Here is a 24,560-nt window from a genome sequence, read left to right on the forward strand (position 1 = left end):
AACAGCACACAGAAACGTAAATCACAGGCACTCGATTGGTATGGGTTCCATGCCCTCGCAGTGGCTGACACCCTCACAAAACGTGATGCGCACAGGTTCAGTTACCGCTGCCTACCAGCCTGGAGCCCGAAGAGGTCGCGAAGGGTTGCACCCACGCTGCCGCACGCAGTGCCGAAACCATCATGTTATCGACGGGCTCCGCGTTCGGACCAGCTGACGTCTTTAAAGATTTCGTTTGCTGGTCCTCTAAATTGAACTCCACAACCCCTGTAGGATGTCAGTGCACGTTAAATAACCCTAGATCACCGATATTACAGATGCCCTCCACTACAGCGGCCCTCCACTACGGCGTCAGTCGCTGTGGACCGTACAAATCTATAAACCCAAACTCCAGCTGAAGATGGCCATACCACCTATAGTACCTCACAGCAAGCTATTCGCTTTATAGAGTAGAACGCGATTTTATTGCAAAAGCAACAATCCGACAGGCAAAGTGAGACCTTAGGCGGCCGCCGTCACGCCGTAGCTACGCTTACCTTGTTTCAATTGGTCGAAGTGGTCGTGACGTCACAGTGCGCGAAAAACGGGGCCAATTGTACTTTGGCTAGTAACCATGCAAGCAAATAAAGCGATCGTATAGTGACGCTTCAAGTAAGGGGGACTGAGTGTAGTTAATTGCTTAATTAACGAATTGGCCTTATTACCTTTTCTAGTCAGACCAGACAAATGAACAAAACCGAGTATAAAATTGGTTGAGTTGGGGAATCGAACCAGGGTCTCCGGAGTGCGAGGCGAGCACGCTAACCACTCCGCCATGCCAGCTTTTTTTTTCTTTCATGGTATTTATTTACATGGTTTTGTATACAAAGCTCGATGGTTTGGAAGGAACAAAGGCGCGTCTGGTGAATACGGTGTTTTTGTTCACTCCCATCTTTCTCCCTTCCCGTTACGGCGAGGTTCAAGGGTTCACTGAGATATGCGAGAACGATACATTTCCATTCCTCAAAAAACAATTTACCGACGAGCAAGGCATAGAGCCGAACGGGCGATGGCGTTTTGTGGACTCCCTGGCAGCGTTTGCAAGAAACTGTCGCCTTCCACTCTTAGAGGCGAAGATTAACACCTTAACCAAACATCAGTGGCACAAGCAGCAGCATCGCGCTAAAGGCTTTCACCTCACCGCACTTTAGGTCAACAAAGTACCCCTTGAATTTTTTATCGGCTCCTGCTTCAAAATTTGCGTGGTCATATACGGCATATACGGATCAGCGCCCCTAAGTTTTAGTACACTAATTTATCTTTGTTTTAGTAACCTTTAAACGAATGCCACTAAATCTGGTGTTTTAAGCTCTGGCATTAGTGACCACCCACCAATATTTGCGCCTTTTCCAATACGACAGAGTGTTGTGCATGAAACTGTTCATATACGGTTCATAAACAAGCAGAAGGTTGAAGCCTTTATGTCTATGGTTGAGAAGGAGAAGTGGGCAGATATATACGATATTATGGATCTTTCTAAAGCCTACGATGTATTTATTACTAGAATGAAAAAATGCTATAATGATGCATTTCCTTACAAACCTGTGATTAATCACAAAATGGCTCGAAAAGAATGGGTGACTGGAGAGCTTTACAAGCGTATTAAACGCAAGGATAGATTATTTAACTTGTTTTTGCATACAAGTGATGCAGTACTACTACAGGAATTTAAACAAATCAGAAACAAACTGAGCAGTGACCTAAAGAAGGCGAGATCAGAATTCCATGCACGTAAATTTGAAGCTTGCAAAAATGACTGCAGTGAAATATGGAAAATATATCGTCAACTAACCGCCAGCAACGCGACTGGCATACCAGCTGAAGTGATTCTTAATGGAAAGGGTTATAAAGGTGCAACGCTTGCGGACGCATTTAATAACCACTTCTTAGACGCGGGGGCATCGGCCTCCACATTTCATGTTTCTTCACAACGCAGCTGTGAACGGTATATTAAGCAAACAATCAGCGACTCTTTATTCTTCCAACCCACGTCAGAGGATGAGATTATTTCTATTATTAATTCCTTAAACAATAGTTCGGCAGCTGGCGAAGATGAAATAAGAGTGATACCAATCAAAGCAGTTGCTGAATTTATAGCAGGACCTTTAGCACACATCTGCAATCGCATGTTCGAGACCGGTTGTTTTCCAGAAAAAATGAAAATCGCTCGTGTTGCTGTAATTCACAAAAAAGGACCATATAATTATAGGCCTATTTCGGTTCTTCCACTTCTTTCAAAAGTCGCTAACGTGTTACATATGTCCGTTTGACTAGCTTTCTTTCGTCACTGCATGCAATTAGGAACCGTCAATATGGGTTCCAAAAAGCCAAGTTGACTGAATCCGCATTACTACGAGTTAAGAAGCGCAATCTTAGCAATATAGAGAGCAAGCTTTTTACTGTAGGACTTTATTTAGACTTTCGAAAAGCATTTTATTCTATTAAACGCAACATTTTATTACGAAAACTTGAGTTATATGGAATAAGGGATATTGCACACCAACTAATGCGTAGTTATCTTCAGTCGAGACTGCAGTATACATCAGTGCACGGTGCTTCATCCGCATTGAGTGTTATAAAATATGGAGTTCCCCAGGGATCTATACTAGGGCCTTTACTTTTCATTATTTACATTAATGACATAGTACACATTCCTTTAACCAATGATATAATTTTATATGCCGATGATACTAACGTTTTATTTCATGGTGAAAATCTCAAACAACTGAAATCATTTCTGATACTTGGCTACTGGAACTTAGCACGTAGCTTTTCCTAAATGAACTTGAATTAAATACAATTAAAACGAGGTTTATGTTGATTTGTGCGAAAAATAAGCCCATATGCCATGTTGTGCGACTGTCGGTTTGAACTTCTGAGATTGAACAGGTTGAAAATCTTTCGTTTTTAGGAGTGACCTTTGACAGGAAACTTAGTTGGTCATATCATGTTAACAATGTCCGCATCAAGGTTGAAAAATCTGTTGGCATGCTATACAGGCTTCGTAATCTGTTGCCCGTTTGGCTCAAGAAGCGACTGTAATTACCACAAAGCGACTGTAACTACAAAGAGGCACTCGAGCTCCGAACTTGAAGCTGAGTGGCACATTGAGAGCAAATATCAAGCCACCTTTGGATGTGAGGATAACAATAACATTAAGTTCTAAGATACAGTGGTAAATAAAATTTTAAAACGTACCTTCAGTAATTACGTCTTCATCATCTGAAAAATAATAAACAAAATAGAGCGATGTTATGATTGAGAGAAAAAAGCAAAAAGGGGTAATATCACATTCTGGAATCTACAGGAGGCATTAAACATACCTTGCGTGCTGGTCGTTTCGTCCTGCGGGGCTAAATAAGGAAATATATATAAAAAACTTTAACTTAATGACGCCCCCAGAAAAAAACTAAGAATAGCACGCTAGGAGACATAACCTGACATTGCCGTTGCTCAAATAGGCCCTCTTCGATGCTCTCTTATGTATTTTAATTGCGAGAAAAAAGCGTTCTGGCTATCCTCCCCTTAGCCCCTTAGCCCTTATGCCCAGCGAGTTTATCAACTCAGCCCCAATTTATGTCCTCGGCACGCGCCCTTCAAGTCGTTATCCCAGTGTCTGGAAATTCGCTGGAATCTCCCTAGCAACCCATTACACCAATACAGCCCTCTCAGAAGACAGGCTCTGTCTTTCGAACCAAGTCCTGCTAGCCCTGAGCGGAGCATTGCATTAAGCTCTAGAATTTTGAGTTAGAAACCAATTCAGGAAAGGAAAAATCTATCAAGCCACCCGTCTCATTCACTGAAAACCACTTTTTCAATCTTTATGTTGCAATCGGTCAAAACCTTGTGATTTTATTTTTTTTCATAGTAGATGATGTTGCCATCGTAAGCGAAGTACCTGTGAATTCCGCCATGCGAGCTCGCCGCGTTCATATAGCGATCATAGACGCCGCGGCGATGCGAGGAGTTCTACTCAGATGATACTACGACATAAACATAGCGCAAAGGTCGCGGTGCCCGTTTCTGAACCTCTTCGCACAAGGCTGCAATATTCATGAATTTGGGTCCTTCATGCCATCAGGCAATGATTGAGTGCGACTGAATGCGGTTTTAAATGAAAAGTCAACGCGGAATGCTAGAGCCTGCTCTGTGGCTTGCATATTTAGAGATAGTTGCAATAATCGTTACATTCTCCATGGGCTGAGAGACTCTGAGATGCACAGCCTTCTACATTGCCCTTTACGGACTTATCTTAGTGCACCATGTTTTAAAATCTCAGCACCGTAACGATCAGCAGATTCCTGGTACTTTCATATTAATGTTCCAATGCCAATAGCAACTTTCATGCCTCGAGTTCGCAAGAAGCAGTTACCTTAGCACTAGGTTACACGATCGGGAAAACAGGACATTCCCGTTATCTGGAGGGACTAATCTGAAGATAATGGCTTAACTACTTGTTTTCAGGCTGTAAAATTGTTTTCATGCTGTCTATTGTAGCCCAGAAATAAAAAAAATAAAAACACTCAATGGCGACTAGTGTGCAGAAGATACGAAATAATTTCTGAGAGACAAGCAGAGCCAGCACCATCAATCGTATTGGTGTTGCCAAGGGCGAGTAACACAAATGAAAGGAGAAAAATAAAGAATATACAATGTAGGAACGGCATAAAAATACTAGCGAACCTCAGCATCCCACTCCATCTGAAAGGTAAGAGCACCTTCTTGCACAACGCATTCTGAAATGGAGCACACTCTATTAATATCTTGGTGGGGACTAGTTGGTGAATCGTCGTGGAAAGCGGCAGCGTGAAGCAACAAGCACGAAAGAGAGACACGAGAACACAGGGCAAGCGCGGAACAACAAAGATCAGCGCTTGTCCTGTGTTCTCATATTTTTCTTCCGTATTGCTTTCAGCTCCCACTTTCCACGAGGAGCGTGCTCTCTTCGACCTGACCTGGAATCATATTCAAAGCCTTGTGGTCACGAGACACAAATCACTAACCGAGCGATGTCGCATGTCCGTTCAGCTCGTTTGAGAAAAACAACAACTATGAGACCAAAATAAGAAGAAATTCGTACGATGGCCAGAAAAAAAAATCGTGTGCCCAGCCTGCATGCAAAGCACGACTGTGGAACTGCCTACGCTCTTTTGGGCCATGGCACAAACCATTGCCGGGTTCAGTTCAAGTAAAGTGTGTGTCATTCTGTTAGGGTCTTAAATATAGCGTATAATTTTATGATGACCACTCAATGCGCATTTACTGCAAAGATGCATAATAACTAGTTTTTGCAAGGCTGTTTCATTTGGCCCTGTGAATTGTCTCATTTTTCCCAACGGGTTGGCGCAAGATGTGTAATTCTGAAGTTTTTAACAATTCAATTCATTTTGCAAGGGTGGAAGAGCGGGCTAGTTGGTGTTCATCTTAAGGAAAAACACAGCGCGCTCCTAAGACACGGACAAAGAAAGGCAAGACGATACAGCCCTGTATCGTCTTGCCTTTCTTTGTCCGTGTCTCAATCTTTGTCCGTGTCCGTGTCTCAATCAAAGCAGTTGCTGAACTTATAGCAGGACCTTTAACACACATCTGCAATCGTATGTTCGAGACCGGTTGTTTTCCAGAAAAAATGAAAATCGCTCGAGTTGCTGTAATTCACAAAAGAGAACCATATAATGATCTAAGTAATTATAGGCCTATCTCAGTTCTTCCGCTTTTTTCGAAAATCGCAGAACGTGTTACATATGTCCGTTTGACTAGCTTTCTTTCGTCACGGCATGCAATTAGGAACCGTCAATATGCGTTCCAAAAAGCCAAGTCGACTGAATCCGCATTACTACGAGTTAAAAATAGCATTCTTAGCAATATAGAGAGCAAGCTTTTTACTGTAGGAATTTTTTTAGACTTTCGAAAGGCATTTGATTCTATTAAACACAACATTTTATTATTAAAACTTGAGTTATATGGAATAAGGGGTATTGCACACAAACTAATGCGTAGTTATCTTCAGTCGAGACTGCAGTATACATCAGTGCATGGTGTTTCATCCGCAATGAGTGTTATAAAATATGGAGTTCCACAGGGATCTATACTAGGGCCTTTACTTTTCATTATTTACATTAATGATATAGTAAACATTCCTTTAACCAATGATATAATTTTATATGCCGATGATACTAACATTTTCTTTCATGGGGAAAACCTTAAACAACTTGAAATTATTTCTAATACTTGGCTACTGGAACTTAGCACGTGGCTTTTCCTAAATGAACTTGAATTAAATACAAATAAAACGAAGTTTATGTTGTTTTGTGCAAAAAATAAGCCCATATCCCATGTTGTGCGATAGTCGTTTCGAACTTCTGAGATTGAACAGGTTGAAAACCTTTCGTTTTTAGGAGTTACTTTTGACAGGAAACTTAGTTGGTCATATCATGTTAATAATGTCCGCATCAAGGTTGCAAAATCAGTTGGCATGCTATACAGGCTTCGTAATCTGTTGCCCGTTTGGCTCAAGAAGCGACTGTATTTTTCTCTTGTTTAATCTCATATAAATTGTTGTCTGTTGGTATGGGGAACTACCACAAAAACTGATCGCGAATGACTATGTGTGCAAATTCGGAAAGCTGCACGTTTATTTTAGCCACCAAATGGACAAGTTAGTGCTTCTGAGCTTATGGTCCGCCACAATCTACCGTCTTTCATGTTTTCATATCACCTGAAACTGAGTCTGTACATATATAAAGAGATGACAACAAATTCTGCGGCGTTTTGTAATCTGTACCTTGATAGAGACACCGGTTATTCATTGCGCCGTACTACCTTACTGACAGAAAGCCCAAGAACAAATTACGGTACACAAACTATCCAAAAATCAAATTTCAAAGTTCTGCAATTCCTATCCAGATATAATAGCTACTGCAAAAAATGTTACATCTGTACATCAGTTTAGGCAAAGAGCACGTGCCCTATTGTGTCATTGATGTTCTTGTATGTTTTGTTGTTTTTGTTTTTTTTGTTTTTGTTAAATATTCCTATGTTTCTGCATGTCGCTATTAAGCAAAGTGCCATTTATGTCTCGCAGCTTGTGCATATGTATATTGCATGTAGGATTATATAATGATCTGATCTGATCGTGATTAGGATGTATACTTAAGGTGATATGGTATGTACTACTGCCTCTGCTGCGCTCGGCGAGGCCAAGACCTAGTCAGGAGACCAATAGTCTCCTTTTGTCTTGCCTCGTGGGCAATACTTGTATTGCCTAAAAAATGAATAAATAAAAAAATAATATCAATATCATTTTGTATCCAAAAGGTTCACTACGCTACTCAACACCGCGCTTCGCGTGAGCCGGCGTATGTCGGAGCACGAGTGACGTCACGCATGGCGCAGGCTACTGCGCATGTGCGCCGCCGCTTCTCCTCCTCACCACCATTTGACCTTTCGCCGCAGCCATGCGCAGTGAGCATTTGAAAGGAGGGGTATATAAGGCGCGCTTGCCCATAGAACAGGCGCACGCTGCCGCGCGCTATGCGTCATCGGTTGACGTTCGCCGCAAGCGCGTGTTTATCGCGGATCAGCGCAGCTGGCTCCTCCACAAGCAGTGAGCGTTGCGCAAAGAAGGTGAGAAGTATTAGGGAAATATTTGTTTTTATCCTTGTGGTCAATAAAACAAGGCGTCAATTTGGAGATTTATGTCAGGGTGTGCCCCACTCTATTTTAAATAATGTGGAATAAGTACTGCTTTAGTGCTTTTAGTGTTTATGACGTGACTATCGTATCTCTGCAACAGTGGTGCACTTGTTTTATTGAGATGAAGTGGTTTGTACGACATTTAATGCCGGAGCTCAGTCGTGCAGGTTTAGGTCTATTTGCCAGAGTTAGAATACCGGTTTCATTGAGGATTTCGATGGGTGAGTCCGTAGTCCGGTGCTTGGTAAATAAAATTTTCACTGCATCCCTTTGAATACCTTCTTGTTTGTCCGGTGGATGTAACGACCATCCCGTATTTGTTTCCTCTGCCGTCGTTTTTAGTTTGTTTTTCCATGATTGCGCGGCTTCTGATATCAAAACGTAAAGCTCAAGTCTTTGAAAATAAAAAACTCTAATCTAAGCAAACAAAGACCCTAAACAAAAGTTCATCTGTAAACCACTTATGTCTGTGGCTCCTGAAATTTTATTTAACTTGAGGAGTTCTCTCGTGGTGGGGATGAATGGGCGAACAAGAAATTCAGGTGCACAACTTCAGGATTTTTGGAGATCAATTATAATTGTGAGAGAACAATGAAGTATTGTAAGTTACTGTTAGGGAAATATTTAATGTAAGTGTGCATTCTTCCGATGCTAGCCAAATATATATTTTAAAGTTTGCCAATCTCTCGCGTCGAGTAGTATATAACCAAGGGGGAACGTTTTTGACAATAGCACAAAAGGTATAGCAAAGCAAATTCTATCCTGGCGAGGGGTTTATGAGCATGTATTGACTGAAAAGTACATGAAAAATCGCTTTTCATGTACTTTTGGCTTGGGACGAGGCGAATGTGTTTGCGTTAAATGCATTAATGGTTTAACAGCTTTTAAAAGACTTAATGCTGTTAGCACCAAGTTTGCCTAGTCAAGAAAAATTAACAGTTTTCTAGTAACAAAAATGGCAGGTTTTCAGCCCACAAAATATGAATCTCACCAAAGGAAGAAGAGAGATTAAGAGAGAGAGGTACGTTAACTGCCTATAACGCTCGGTTGGCTACGCTACCCAGACAAAGGTGGATAAATAACTTGATGTTTTAATTACTACCGAATAAAAGATTGCGTAACTGAAGAAAACCGAATTATGAGGAAGCTACTATAAGTTTCGAAAAAAAAAAGCGATCAGGATATGTGAAACGCACACATAAGGACTGAATCATATTATGTGCTACCAAATAAATACAGAATATGTTCATTAATACTTCCCAACAAAGATCTTCACACCATCGAAGCGATTATGGAGAAATAGTGTGCTTCCTTCTATAGCAAAAATATCTTCTTTTGTGCTGTTTATATCAACATTAATTTTTAGCATTTAATTTGACGCTGAATGTACCTCCATTACGTAATCTGCTCTTGGTTTCGGTCATTGTCGTCTTTTCTTAGTGTACGCTCAGAGTAGATAGGCACTGTCGATCCACGCACTTGTTATATATATTCATATACAATCTTTCCCGTCCACGTAGGACAAATATCGGCCGCTGTTTTGGAAATCGTGAGAACCCGCTTAGCTTGCCCGACAAGCATATCGCACATAATGTTCTGCAACCATGGGGTAATACAAATACTTGTTTTGACGCACTAATGAGGGTTGCCTTTTATTAAGATACCCGGAAAGCGGCTTGAGATCTAATAGAGTGCGCTGGTGGTATTTTCACACATAGTTTACGATTATGAACATGTCTGAAACCAGCCGCTAATATTTGAGTGCAAAATATTTTTTATTCCTATCTTTCTCCCCTTCTCGCACGTGCATAGCCAGAGGTGCCATTATTCTGTCGCTTCCAAGCCTCCCTCCACCGGGCCTAAATAACAGCACTGATTTTTATATTGTTGACTCAAAACCCGCTACAGGCTTCGTTGTGTCTTCTTGCCACAGCCTAGGTGTCGGATAAGTTTACTTTTTCGACATGAACTGCAGCATTTCTTTGTTTTCAAGCATCACCTTTTCGAAAGGCCATCCAGACTTGTTGACAGGGATTGTAGAAAAGCATGGTTGCGCCCTTTTCAGCTGAGAAAGGGAGCTGGCCCACTTTCTGTTTTTGCTACACGCTGCGTCAGCGTCAACTTCATGTCCTGTACAGCTGCTGCGGCACAGTTTTGGGTGACATATAGATTACTCATTTCGAACATATCCCACTAAACTTCTAGGCGACTGCAGAAGAGCTCCTTTTCTTTGAAATGCCCTTGTCGAGAACTACTTTCTCGTTTCTACACATGGTGACAGAGCCGTGAAAAGAAGTTTTATTTCGCCTTAAAATGAATTGATTATGGATGAATATTTACAATATATTGTCGAGAAAATAGCACACTCTAATTGAACAGAAATGGTGTATAACTGGGTCGATATGTGTGTCTGTAGTTCCTTAGGTACGTAGAGATAAAATTCGTTTGCTCGCGCTGAACACCGGAAGGATCTATTCTGATTATGTTAAGAGCTCAAGGGGTTACATATCGGCTAAGTAATGACATTATGTGACGACATCGCGAGGTAACACTGCACTCATACAAAATAAATATTTGTTTCTTGAGTGAGGGGTAGAGGAATGCATTTATGTTGTGGTGAACAAACTTTTACGAGGGGGATTACACGCATTGAATATATCATAGATTCAAGATCTTCTTTTATGAGCACTATGTTTATTCTGCTCACATGTGGTAAATTTCTAAGAAGGCTGTAACCGATCCTAGACTGAGTCTACAAGATGACTAAAAAAATGGCATTACTATTTCTCCTTAGCTTTAAAGCTGCTGATTGTGGCAGTAGGCAGAATGTCTTCTTCTCTGCAATGAAGTGTTACACTAGTGAAACCTTGGTTTCTTTACAAAATATTGAATATATCAGCGACTAGATTGAATGAATGTATGCAGTGTCGTCGAATACCCGTAAGAAAGAAGCTCAGGAGAGTTAAAAGCGATGTGCTGAAGATTGAGAATTCTACTTTAAAGCAGTATAGAGACCTAACTTTGGTGGCATGTTCTTCTCTAGAATACCCCACGTGAATACCACCGCGTGGTATTTGCTTACGACCGCAAAGTAATTTGCAATCGAATTTTTCTGTCACGCTGTTTTGGTTTCGCTTCAACAGCCGAACGATGGCTGTGACATTAAAGAGAGGTTATAGACCACTTGAGGCACGGAAACAATGCAATATAATCGCTATTCCATCATTTAAATTCACCACAGTGTTGAAGCCAGCCTTGCTCATGATACGGTATGACAATGAATGCAGAAGCACCGATTGAATTGCACTTTTTTGTGCCTCACGGGACCTAGAACCTCTGTTTGACATCACAGTCATCGTTTGGCTGTTGAAACCAAAACCGAAACAGCACGAGAAATTCAGTTATAAATTATTTAGTGGAAGTAGGTGTATACCACGTGGTAATCCGTGTGTAATAATGTCTTAAGCCTCATTACAAAGAAGAAAAAAGAAACCCAACTGTAAAGTGCTTATAATCCTTTAACGTTGCCAATTCCTTCGCACTTTCTGGATAAACTTGATACAAAGTTATAAACGCAGATCATTCGCAACAATACCAATACTCAGAGCTGGATGCTCAAAATATTCTAGGCAACTTCACAGTCCGCGCCTAGCAGTGTGTGGAACTGCTGTTCTTTAATTTTTTATGTTACCTTGAGCTGTGACATTATCAGTATTGCCTTGATCTGAAAAAGAAACCGAAATAGGGTTTACTTAATTTATCGTCAGGCGCAGCAAAAGCAACCGCTGGTTGCTTTTGCGACCTTAGGAAACATAAGAAAATTTTCACTGCCTTTAAAGCAACGACGAAACCATAGTAATGCAACGTTCATTGCCTTCATTCTTCTAGGAAAGGTCTAACGCGATTTTATGCCTAACATAATCATTTCACTCTTAGAAGCAGATTCAAAGCAATTTGCAAAAGTTAAGCCGACACCTTTTCAATAGTTAAGAGACGCCCTGAATGAGTTCCAATATACAAATTTATTAACACTCTTTCCTGTAAACAGGACTATTGATGTGAGGTTCAAGGAATTAATATTCATAGGCTGTCAGAAAATGACATGAAAGATAGCCCTTACCAACGCACGCTTTAACATAATAAGTGCAGCCACAAACCCCACTGATAATTTTAAACTCATCTCAAGACCGAAATACCCTTAGGTAATTTAGTAACAGTTACCTATGCAGCTAAGTCGATGGCAACCAAAAACAAGTCAAATTCTATAAATGTGCAGAAAGCTGCCACGGTGAAACTGTGCTGGAGGGAGCCAAACGAAAAGAACAATTTGCTTTGACCACTCCGCAGTCTGCCCAGTGACAGAAATAAAGAACGGTTTTCAAACTGATTCAAAAGTCTAGGTAGTACATCAGAATGAGCTTTTTAGCTCAGTGGGGGAAATGGTTTCTCGAAGTGCGCAACACCACCGTCATCATCAGCCTGACTACTCCCATAGCTGGAGAAAGGCCTCTTCCGTACCTCTGTAAATAACCCTGTCATGTACGAGCTTCGGCAATCTTATTGCGCAAACTTCTTAATCTGATCCGCCCACCTAACTATCTGCCGCCCTGTGTTAAGCTTCCATTCTCCTAGTATGCAGACCGTTACCCCTTGACGACGATCGGATATCTTGCATTTGTATTACGTGCTCTGTGCAAGCCCATTACTCTTTATTCAATACTCATGAGCAAATATGGAGAAAATTGTTGCAGAAAACAGGAATGCTGATGTGAAGTTTAATGAAATATTTTTAGAGGTACCCTGTAAAAAAAAAATGTGAGAAAAAAGGAAAACGCCTGGCAAATTTATGACAAAAAACCTCTGTTCTTGTCTGTTTTCTGCTTTGTTTTTCGCAGTAATTTTGCATATTTTGTCTGTTATTGCTATTCTGTAGTTCTACAGAGATTTTCTTTCGGATATCTTGTTGAAAAACCGGCTATTTGGTAATTGCACAGAAACTGTCTGCTAATGCTTTTTCTGTAATTCTACAGAAATTTTCTCTGCATAGTTCAGTTCATATAACAGGTCGATTTGTAATCAAGCACAATTTTTCAGTTAATGCAATTTGTGTAATATTACAGAAATTTTCTCTTCCTATGCTATTTTCTAGTAGCACACAATTTTCTGTTTTTATATTCCTCGTTATTTTGCAGAAATATGTTTTAACCCTGTACACACAAAGCCCTACACTACCAAATTTAAGAAAAATGAGCGCTGTTCCCTCTTTAACGCAGTAGATAATCTGAATTATACTTGAGGAATATGTGTACTCTCTTTGTGCGATCATATCCAAAAGCAGCAGTGCGCGCACCAACTTCAAATGCATGGTTTTAGCACTATCATCATCATCATCATCATCAGACTGACTACACCCACTGCAGGGCAAAGGCCTCTCCCATGTCTCTCCAATTAACCCTGTCCTTTGTCAGTGGCCGCCACTGTATCCCCGCAAACTTCTTAATCTCATCCGTCCACCTAACTTTCTGCCGTCCCCTGCTACTTTTGCTTTCTCTTGGAATCCACTCCCTTACCCTTAAGGACCAGCGGTTATCTTGCCGTCGCATTACATGCCCTGCCCAATCCCATTTCTTCCTCTTGATTTCAACTAAGATGTCATTAACCCGCGTTTGTTCCCTCACCCACTACGCCCGCTTTCGATCTCTTAACATTACACCTATCATTTTCCTTTCCATAGCTCGCTGCGTTGTTCTTAACTTAAGCTGAACCCTCTTTGTTAGCCTTCACGTTTCTGCCCCATAGGTGAGTACCGGTAGGATGCAGCTGTTGTATACTTTTCTCTTCAGGGATATTGGTAAGCTACCATTCATGATCTGAGAGAACCTGCCATATGCGCTCCACCCCATTCTTATTCTTTTAGTTATTTCCCTCTCATGATCCGGATCTGCGGTCACTACCTACCCTAAGTAGACATATTCTCTTACTACTTCCAGCATCTCGCTACCAATGGCGAACTGCTGTTCCCTTGCTAGGCTGTTGAACATTACTTTGGTTTTCTGCATGTTAATACTTAGCCCCACCGTTCTGCTCTGCCTGTCTAACTGATTGGTCATGCTTTGCAGTTCTTGTCCGGAGTGGCTTAGCAAGGCAATGTCATCAGCGAATCGCAAATTACTCAGGTATTCTCCATTAACTCTTATCCCCAACTGTTCCCATTCCAGTCCCCGGAATACGTCCTGTAAGCAGGCAGTGAAGAGCATGGCGAGATCGTGTCTCCCTGCCTGACACCTTTCCGTATTGGAATTTTATTGCTGGCTTTATGGAGAACTATAGTAGCTGTGCAATCGTTATAAATATCTTCCAATATTTTCACATAGCACTCTTCTACACCCTGATTTCGCAATGCCTGCATGACAGCTGAGGTTTCCACTCAGTCAAATGCTTTCTCGTAATCAATGAAGGCTATATATAGGGGTTGGTTATATTCTGCGCATTTCTCTATCACCTGATTGATAGTGTGAATGTGATCTATTGTCGAATATCCTTTACGAAAGCCTGCCTGATCATTTGGTTGACTAAAGTCCAAGGTTGTCCTGACTCTATTAGCGATTACCTTAGTAAATACCTTGTAGGCAACGGACAATAAGCTGATTGGTCTGTAATTCTTCAAGTCCTTGACGTCTCCTTTCTTATGAATTAAGATAATGTTAGCGTTCTTCCAAGCTTCTGGTACTCTCGAGGTCACAAAGCATTGCGCATACAGGGTGGCTAGTTTTTGTAGCACAATCTCTCCTCCGTCCTTCAGCAAATCTGCAGTTACCTGATCCTCACCAGCCGCTTTCCCTCTTTGCATTGCTCCTAAGGCTTTCTTTACCTCCTCCTTCGTTACTGGCAGGATGTCCCATTGCTGTGCTCGACTGCCTCCCTCAGTAACTTGATGATTAGATTCGCTACTGTATAGATGTGTGTAGAACTCTTCGGCTAATTCAACTATCTTATCCATATTGCTGATGACATTGCCCTGTTTGTCTTTTAGCGCATACATCTGGTTTTTACCTATGCCCAGTTTTCTCCTCACTGATTTTAGGCTACCTCCGTTCCTTAGAGCATGCTCGATTTTATCCATGTTAAACTTTCTTATGTCGGCTACCTTGCGCTTATTTATTAACTTCGATAGCTCTGCTAGTTCTATCCTGTCTGTGGAGTTAGACGTCCTCATGCTTTGACGTTTCTTAATCAGATCTTTAGTCTCCTGAGATAGCTTGCTGGTATCCTGTCGAACAATCCTACCACCTACTTCTGCGGCGCACTCTGTAACGATAGATGTAAGATTATCATTCATTGTTTCAACACTACGGTCGTCTTCTTCAGTTAAAGCGGAAAATCTGTTTTGCAGCGACATTCTGAATTCCTCTACCTTCCCTCTTAATGCTAACTCGTTAATAGCCTTTCTCTTCACCAGTTTCCTCCGTTCCCTCTTCAAATCTAAGCTAACACGAGCAATGACCAAAGTAAAATCACAGTACACTGTACTGATGGGCGACTTTAATGCAAAAGTAGGTAAAAAGCAGGCTGGAGACAAGGCGATAGGTGACTATGGCATAGGTTCTAGGAACAGTAGGGGAGAGTTATTAGTAGAGTTCGCAGATAGAAATAATTTACGGATTATGAATACCTTCTTCCGCAAACGAGCAAACAGGAAGTGGACGTGGAAGAGCCCCAATGGTGAGACTAAAAATGAAATAGACTTCATACTGTGTGCACACCCTGGCATCGTAGAGGATGTGGAGGTCCTCGGTAAGGTCCGTTGTAGCGACCACAGAATGGTAAGATCTCGTGTTAGCTTAGATTTAGCACTATAACCATGCCAAAAAATGACACGGACAATGTACTACTATAAAAAAAGGACGGCTTGACACAATTAGTTGCTAGCACTAACACACATCCTACGTCCGCCGCTTATGAACGTGGGTGGCGCTGATGAACACTCTCAAGGTTAGGGTACTTGTAAACATAAATAGCCCCGAAAACAGAAGATTTGACAGCCGTCGCCGTAGCTCAGAGGTAGAGCACCGGACGCGTAATTCGAGGTCGCGGGTTCGGATCCCACCGGCGGCATGTGGTTGTTTTTTCTTCTGCTTTTCTAATCAATTAGCTTTAAGCGATAACATATTCAGTAATATTCTAAATTGATGAACACCACAAAATAAATAAATGGATTAAAAAAAAAATCCCCTGTGCCCCTTGGTTTCTGCAGCTATTGGTTTCTTACACATCCTAACAGGTATTCTTAGCGCAGTATCACGACAGGCAGTGTATAAATTACAAGCTGTATAAAATGTTTTGATACCAATGTTCCCGTTCAACGTGACCCGAAATTGATCGTTATACATATAACATTGTCTCCTTACACACAACACATTAACCATGAAGATGAAATCAAGCTGTCGTTCAAATGCATCTGTTTATGCGGTTTAAGCCGCATAAACAGTCAGTCATTGACTAAAGTTGTTGATGCTAATTTTCGTACGCTTACATTGAGTTGAACATCCGATTCTGCGGAATAAAAGGGACTGCAGCAAGCACTGATCACCTTAAGAGCTTAGTATTATCAGTCAGAAAGAATAAATTTCTACAAGGGCAGGTTTTATACCTTACCTTCATTAATGATGGTCACAGCAGGCTGTGTTTGATTTCCATCTGGAAAGCAGATTGAGAGATTATATTTTTGTTCTGAATCATACAACACACATTTTCCCACCAGTGGTGTCGTGTACACTAGCGCATGGCGCTACTCTACGCGTAGAGTTCATTTTAAAATTTTGTTCCTAGCGCGAACTTTGCTCTGCTTTCCTACGCAGCATTACAATTAGCGTTCCCAACAAGTAACAGATAAGGTGTTCACATAGAGGTAAGCACTTGTCTCAGCATCACCGACACGTTTGCGCGCACAAAAAAATGGGAGCGAACATTCCATGAATGCCCACTGATAGATTTGCTTATTACAACTCAGAATATTGTAACCCAGAATATTGTTGGTGGCTCGTCGTGGCAGGCGTGCAAGATTTCTGGACAGAGTTCGGATGGCACAACCAGAAGAAAGGTTTCCGTGTTATGCGCGAAGTTCCTCTTGTAAAGGACGCCATCTCGGAGATTGTGGGAGCCCAAACCTCGAACGAAAAGCCGAGGAACAGCAACGTTAAGGCCCTCCAGATGCTCGATGAGCGGACGCAACTCTGAGTCAGCCTGTTGACGCCGGGCCATTCATGATCTGAGAGAACCTGCCATACGCGCTCCACTCCATTCTTATCCTTCTAGTTATTTCCCTCTCATGATCAGGATCTGCGGTCACTACCTGCCCTGAGCAGACATATTCTGTTATTACTTTCATTACCTCACCACCAATTGCGAACTGCTGTTTCCTTGCTAGGCTGTTGAACATTACTTTGGTTTTTTGCATGTTAATTCTTAGCCCCATCGTTCTGCTCTGCCTGTCTAACTCATTGATCATGCTTTGCAGTTCTTGTCCTGAGTGGCTTAGCAAGGAAATGTCATCAGCGAATTGCAAATTACTCAGGTATTCTCCGTTAACTCTTATCCCAACTCTTCCCCATTTCAGGCCCAGGAATACCTCCTGTAAGCAGGCGATGAATAGCATTGGCGAGATCGTCTCTCCCTGCCTGACACCTTTCCACATTGGAATTTATATAGCGCTCTGTATATAGCGCTCCACTGTATATAGCGTATACCACTGTATATAGCGCTAAAGAATGGCAGGCTATCATTATGATAGATGCACGACCTGCCCAAATTTACTTTCAGGAAAGAATAGACTGGTTTCATGCCATCCAGAAAGCCACTGCGGAGCCTCCCGAGTGGATCTCAAGCCTAGAGCCCTTGTGTATGTTACAAGAATTTTAACCTGACGAATCCAGAGTCGTGCTGACTGACCATGACAGTTTATTTGTACATAGTGTTTCGCGTGTTTTTTTCGTTAAATGTCGTGCCAAAGCCAGGCAGCTAATAAAAAAAACATTCATGGCGAGGTGGAAGTCTCCCCGTCTCGCATGCCGAAGGCTCGCGTTCGATTCCCACCTACACCAGAATTTTATTCCGTTTTTATTAACTCGGGCCGCTTCAGGGTCATACCTGCGCCGTAACATCACCTTCCAGGTTTGTACGTGAGAGGTGGAGCGTCCGCACCAAAAGGAGAAAAAGAGCGGTGAAGCAGAATCGGGAGTGGTTACAGCTCGAGAGATAGCAACGTACAAGTGGCGTTAGCGCGTGCGGCGTAGAAGCGATTCCTTCTACACGCTCCGTGTTTGTGTTTGGTGACTAAAGGCAACATACTACGCCTGTCAGCGGGCAATATCCACACTCAAGCGTGCGATGCATTCGAGTTGCTGAAAAACGTAATCGTCAATTTGTTTTTTAGTTAATACTAATATTTAAGTATGTTGTGATTACAGAATGGCGCCTGTGCATATTATAAATGCACTTGAATATATTACGAAAAGTTTTGCAGGTGTACTAAATTAAGGATATCTTAAGGGTAGAAAAAAATTGGACGACGCTTTAGCTTCGCTTTTAAGAGTGCAACGCGAGAGGGTGCTGCATGTCGTTATGGTGTAAATTAATGCACTTTGAATTGTTTACAAGTGTTTCAGTTAATAAATTTACCAATTACACTCTGTAACTTTTTTAATTACAATAATCAAGTAATGGCTTTTCATTCTGAGCATATTGAAACCATTTAACACCAATTTTCCAAATTTTGAGGCGGAAGCCTTTAATGCCTCATCGTTGTAAGCAGAAGTTGTCGACAGAAATGTCACGCTTTTCAATTGGTCGAAACGGTCTTGACGTCACCGCGTGCGAATTTCAATCGGGGTTAATTGTACTTAGGCTAGTAACCATGCAACCAATTACAGGGATCGTATAGTGATGCTCCAAGTAAGTGGGAATGAGTTGAGTTGATTGCTTAATTACCTAATTAGCCTAATTAACCTTTCTAGTCATGTCAGATAAATAAATAAAACCGAGTTGGAAACAGGTCGAGCTCGGGAATCGAACCCCGCTCTCCGGAGTGCAAGACGAGCACGCTACCACTCCGCCATGCCAGCTCGATGGTTTGGAATGAAAAAAGGCGCGTCTGGTGAATACGGTGTCTTCGTTCACTCCCATCTTCCTCCCTTCCCGTTACGGCGAGGTGCAGGTGTCCACCGAGGTATGCCAGACAGATACATTCCCTTTCCTCAAAAACCAATTTACCGACGAGCAAGGCGTAAAACCGAACGGGCGATGGCGTTCTGTGGACTCCCTGGCAGCGTTGTAAGGCGCTGTCGCGTTCCACCCTTCGAGGCGAAGCTTAACATCTTAACCACACATGAGTGACACAAGCAGCAACACTGAGCTTAAGGCTTTCGCCTCACCGCACTTTAAGTCAACAAAGTGCCCCCTTAATTTTTTTTCATTTCTTTTTCTTTTATTTGTTGATTAATTAATTCAATTATTTCATTAACTCGTCATAACCTATCACACACCAGTCAGTCCTCAATCACTAGAACCTCAAAACTCCACGATGCGATTTTTTTTCTAGGCAACCACCGATTATTTCCGACAGGCGGTGGCGACTCCTACTATAGCACCGACGTCTTGTCGACTGAACGAGCTGTTAGGCTGTGGCGTAAAACAATGCACATTGCCGAATATATATGGCCCTTAATTTTTCTATTGAACCAAATCTCCTTGCCTTCGGTGCAGGGTAAAAAGGTGTACTTCTGCTCACGTTATTTTGCAAGTATTCCGCTACTGTAACTTGAATGACATAGAGTAGGAGACATTTTGAGTGGTCTAAAAAATAAATTTACTTTTTATGCAGGGGCTATAAAAGCCGTGCTCAGAATGCGTCACAAATACTAGGCAGAACATTGTTATTTTTTCATTATACTATATTGGGGCCGGTTAACTGAGTTTATTTTGCAGTATTTGGGCGTGGTTGAAAAGGTGAAGAGTTAAAGTAGCGAGACATACCATCTTCCGAGATGTCTTCAGTTGTTGTTGACCCTGCATGAGATGAAAACCCCCATAAATTAATGTCACAATAAGCTTGAGCAACTGAGAGCGTTTACAAAATGAAGTGCATGGGAGATTGCCAGGCATGCACCTGCATGCCTGGCATGCAGGTGCATGCCAGGCAATGTACCGTGTTTCTTATACTTTGTAATTCCAGCCCCTGCAAACTACAGGTGGCTGAAGTTATCACTGTCTCTCCACTAAAGTGACCTTTGCCGCCAAAAAATACCATCGTGCCGTAACCACACGTACGATTAAAATGGGTTTCTTGTTCCTTAGGCACAACGTGCTTATTATTCCTAGATAGGATCAAACAGTAGGTGCACTGCCTAGTTTGTCTGTTTCCTGCTATGCAAATTTTCGATGGCGAAAAATATTCGTAGTGTAAGAAAGAGAGTTGGGGTTTGCTGCCTCAGCGTCTAGCGCTGCCGAACGAGAGGAAGAAGATAGAAGACGAAGCTGAAGAAGCTCGTGTGCGCTCTTGCGAACACCGGTCTCATCATCATCACCGGTCTACTGAGCAGCACTGCTGGGACAAGGACTGTGGCCGCCCACACTAACTGTGCGAGTTTCCACATTACACTTGGTGGAGGTGCTGCTTGTTCTCCCCGTGGATCTATGGTACGATGCCCAGGCTACCAGGCTCTACCACGATGTCCGACACCTCGGTCCAACCTGCCCAGCCGGTCATCTGTTCCGGTGCCGTCCGTCAGCGCGACCCCACGATCTTCAGCGGCACTGACGACACCGACGTAGAAGATTGGCTGGCCTCCTACGAACGCGTGAGCGCATATAACAAATGGGATGACGTCGTTAAGCTCACGAACGTCATCTTCTACTTGACCGACGTCGCCAACTTGTGGTTCCGCAATCACGAGGTGGATTTTCCTACCTGGTCGGCTCTCAAAACCAGCCTGACTGACGTCTTCGGCCGCCCCGTTGTCCGCAAACTTCGTGCCGAACAACGTTTGCGCAGTCGTGCTCAGCAGAATGGCGAGAATTTCACCAGCTACATCGAGGACGTTGTTGACTTGTGTAAGCGGCTCAATCCATCTATGACCGAGGCGTGTTGAGAAAGGATTGTTTCTGTTTATGAATATTTCTTCTGTGGTGAAAAATATTCCCTTAATACTGGGGTATTGCCAGGGTTGTTTATTCGTGAATATAGCATCTTTGAAAACCAAACCACCGTCTAGTGATGAAAGGAAAGGAGAACTATTTTTCACAGTGAAAACTGTGGCTGCTAGCCCTCGTCTGTTGGCAGTATAACCTATTTGACGTCAATCTATGCCACCTCTATTTTCTTCTGGAGGACAAGCACTCGCCTTATAGGACGAAAAACAATAAAGAGAGTGCGATCACTTTTGGCAAAAGGCGGTACGTTGCCACAAAAAATACGAGAACAAGTGTGCCGTTATAGTGTACACTATATTATAGTGTACGTTATGTCTCCTTTCCTCCTTTATGCTCTTTTCACGCAAGGTCTGGAGCAAGCAAAACCTTACGGCATACGTGTGCTCGGAAATAATGTTCTTGCGTTGCAATGTTACCCAGACGTTTTCAATTTATAATAGGTCATGACGCTTGTGCAAGTCCCCTCCAGGTAGCAGGTGTTTGTGTCGTCAGCGCGGTTAGTGACGTTTGTTCGGGCATCCAAAACACAAATTTTACAGCCGAATATACATTGGGAATCATGCACAACGGACATATGCTTCAATCCCTGAACGTAGATGTTCCGGTAAATGCATTTTAAGAATCAAGCGAACCTCAAAGATAACGTTGAAATCAAAAAACGCATGCAAGCAAATTCAATTCAGGTGCCAGCGCTTTCAAATGCCGGGAAAGGTTTTCGAGCTTAGAGCAGGCTACAAACTGCTATGCATCCACATTTGTTCAACTTAAGCAATTCTCCTCGAATCACCTTAAAAACCTGTCTCGTCGAGTTGTACTGCCCCTGTGTTACGGTGCGGTTTCTTAAACGGGCTTTAATTAACTTAGTTTGCTGCCTACTCTCCAGAAAGGACAAATAACATTAGATTCCTGACTACTCAGGAAAGTAGAAAATTCTGTATGTTCGTTTTTAACGCGAATGGCAGGACTGCTTAAGATATACATTTTCTTTTTAAAAACATTCGTTTATTGACTGGATTCATAAGGACTCAAAGCTATATCATTAGGCATGCAAACTTCGTGTAGATGTTTTTGGGCAAAACCAGTAGTCATTAGGATGCTAGTTACGACTTACGAATAAGAAGTAGTAAGCAGAAGATCCAAATTTCCCGACGCATGTTGCGTTGACTACCACCACGGACGTGAAGAGTGTGAATTCAGGAGCCGAGATATTAGGCTTTTGTAGTATTTTGTCCAGCCATAATGTTTCTTTTTTTTTCAGCCAAGAGACCAAGGGGAAGAGATATATGTTTGGAGAACAGAAGTAATTCGCTGAAGTGGAAAGAGGGCGTCGAAAAGATTGCGCCTCAGCAGAACATGATTTTTCGTGTTTTGACAGCGAGCTTGTCAAACGTAAGCTGCAGCTCACATGCGTCAGAGACTGTCACGAAGAGCTCAAAATTGCTGGGTTGTGAAGAAAGGGCGGCACAAGAAAGGGCGAGACAGTTTAATGTTCCCGAAACGACTAGCTGGGCAAGCACATAGAGAATCATTTGTTATCGGCGGATTCGCCGTCATTTCGATTTCAACTTTTCTCATTTATTTTCGTGGAACTTTCCTAGATTTCTGCACCTGAACAGCCTGGCGGCAGGGCCTAACATTTCGTGCTAGGCGAAAAAAGAACCCGTTATCTCGTTTGCTACGTGTCATACATATGGTGTTTGGAGAGGACGAACGCGCTGGGGCCATTTGTAGAGGTAATTGGGAGGTTTCTTTGCTCCGGATAGCAATTAGCCACCGTAACAATCAAGATGTACTATGTTTTCTTTGCAAACTGCCGAGGTGTCTTGAAAAAAGTGGACTGTAAGCAGACACAAAAAGCCTAAAGAAAAATGGGATCAAGTAACAAATTCACCAAAGCCCGGAACAGTCACCCTGGCTGCTTAACCAGGAAACCGAAAGGAAGGCATGTAATTTCAACACGCCTAAGCGTTCAAATAAAAAATGTTATTGCATAACAAAAGAGGTCTCGTTACACATTCAAAAGAATTCTGGACAAAATCAGTTTTGAAATAGAAAGAATTTCTTAATGCGATTTTTTCGTATATTGTGACATTTTCCTGTAACGTTCAATATATCCGCAGTTCTCTTGTTGACAGGCTCCTGTTTTTTGGCTATTAACGTGTTGCTATCGTAAGAGCGGCCGCCATTGTTTTTATATAGAATTCTTTACTGTTCGATGTAGTGATGAAAAAAATTGAAATGAAAAATTTTGCCACACATCGGAGGAATCAACCATTACCAGCAATATCTGCATAACAGTATGTTACGTTCATCCAATATTCAAAATTTTTCTCAAATATTGTCGGACATGTCTGCTACAATGTGAAGACGCGGCCAGGAGAATATCTGCCACTCATAGTTGGTCAAAGTTCTGTAAGCCGTTGCCTAGCGAGAGATATTGGTTGTCTGTTGTGTATGATAGAAATATTTGTTTTTGCGCTTGCACATGAAGGCAGCCAAGATTTTTTTTCCGTAACGAAATGCTACATAAGAGTTTGAATCCAGAAGCAGGGTCTATATTCTGTCCCCAACTGCACTTCTACTGATCCCACAAATGTTCACGTCATTTAAGAGCAACATCGTCATCCCCACCAGCAGCACAAGCTATGTGTTGTCTAGAGCAAGATAATGGCCTCTCGCATTGAACTTCAATACGCGGTCCTGTCACGGTGGCGTTAAGGGCAGGCTGGCTCACCCTTAAATTTAAACTCTCAGGAATCGCTGAGCTTGTACAGCGTAACCAAGGCAAAATGTAACACCTTGCGCTTCCCATAAAGGCCAGTGCCATGTACGAAAATCAAAAAGTAGCATTGCTAACAGGCGTCTTTTTAGTTCGTGGAAACTAATTTTTGTGTCCTTCACCAGCTGCGCCTACCCTGTCACCGCGAACTTTTCATACTCGTATCCACAAACCACTTTCTGTCGCGCTATGCAGCCTTTAATTTCGCTTTCATTCGATTCCGTTAATACACGGCAGCGTCTTGTACATTATTGGCTGCAGTACAACATCTGTTCATGATGATTTTGGCGTCTTGAATTTAGCTACAAATCCATTATCTCACGTTTTTTTCGCGCATATTCTGTTCTCTTTCCGTTATTCTTAAGTTCCCTGGAATATTATCGTCTTCATAGCTCACTGCGTGGTGTGCAATATGACGTTGAGCCTTTTTCTTAATATGCAAGTGCCTCCTCGAAAGACATCACTGTCTGTCTGTCTTACTGGTGATAGAGCTGTTATATTTCACTTTATTTTCCTACTCTCAGTGCCGGTCAGCGGTTACGGAGAGAAGTGGAAAAATAATGACAAAATGTGCAGAGGATATACTAAGTCCTTACAGTACGAAATTATAAACAGCATATTTGAATCTTAAATTGTAGATAAAAGTGATCCCGGAGGAACCCAGGTATTTCCAATCCGAAGCAGTTTTGCGGATTAAGGAGTTTATGAGCGGGTCACTCCTGCGCTCTGAAACATGAACTTTTAGGTGGTTATCTCTGCGGGACGTTGAGTGCACTAGAGGAGTAAACAGAGGTTGCTTAAGGCTATTGTGAGTGTAACATAGTTTATGATAAATCTTGCGGGG

The 24,560-nt window shown here is 42.2% G+C and overlaps 1 protein-coding gene across 7 annotated transcripts in view; it reads right to left on the minus strand.

Moving 5' to 3' along the window:
• LOC149347162 (uncharacterized) overlaps nt 1–22,127 on the minus strand; it is a 58,752-nt gene extending 36,625 nt beyond the window's left edge. For 2 of the 7 annotated variants that reach the window (XM_089585511.1, XM_089585508.1), the window contains exons 1-5: nt 22,049–22,127; nt 19,762–19,794; nt 16,387–16,428; nt 3,363–3,392; nt 3,238–3,261 (exon numbers count right to left, since the gene is read on the minus strand). In XM_089585511.1, coding sequence (XP_089441637.1) covers nt 3,238–3,261; nt 3,363–3,392; nt 16,387–16,428; nt 19,762–19,794; nt 22,049–22,091 — 172 coding nt within the window. In that variant the 5' untranslated portion in view covers nt 22,092–22,127. Of the gene's footprint in view, nt 1–3,237; nt 3,262–3,362; nt 3,393–11,422; nt 11,456–16,386; nt 16,429–19,761; nt 19,795–22,048 lie in introns of all 7 variants that reach the window. The other 5 variants (XM_089585510.1, XM_089585507.1, XM_089585513.1 and 2 more) reach the window with 3 other exon arrangements.
• Between the last annotated feature and the right edge of the window lie 2,433 nt (nt 22,128–24,560).

The sequence above is a fragment of the Amblyomma mixtum genome, chromosome 4 (assembly GCF_055824585.1).
Source record: "Amblyomma mixtum isolate Tamu chromosome 4, ASM5582458v1, whole genome shotgun sequence".
Lineage (NCBI taxonomy): Eukaryota > Metazoa > Arthropoda > Arachnida > Ixodida > Ixodidae > Amblyomma > Amblyomma mixtum.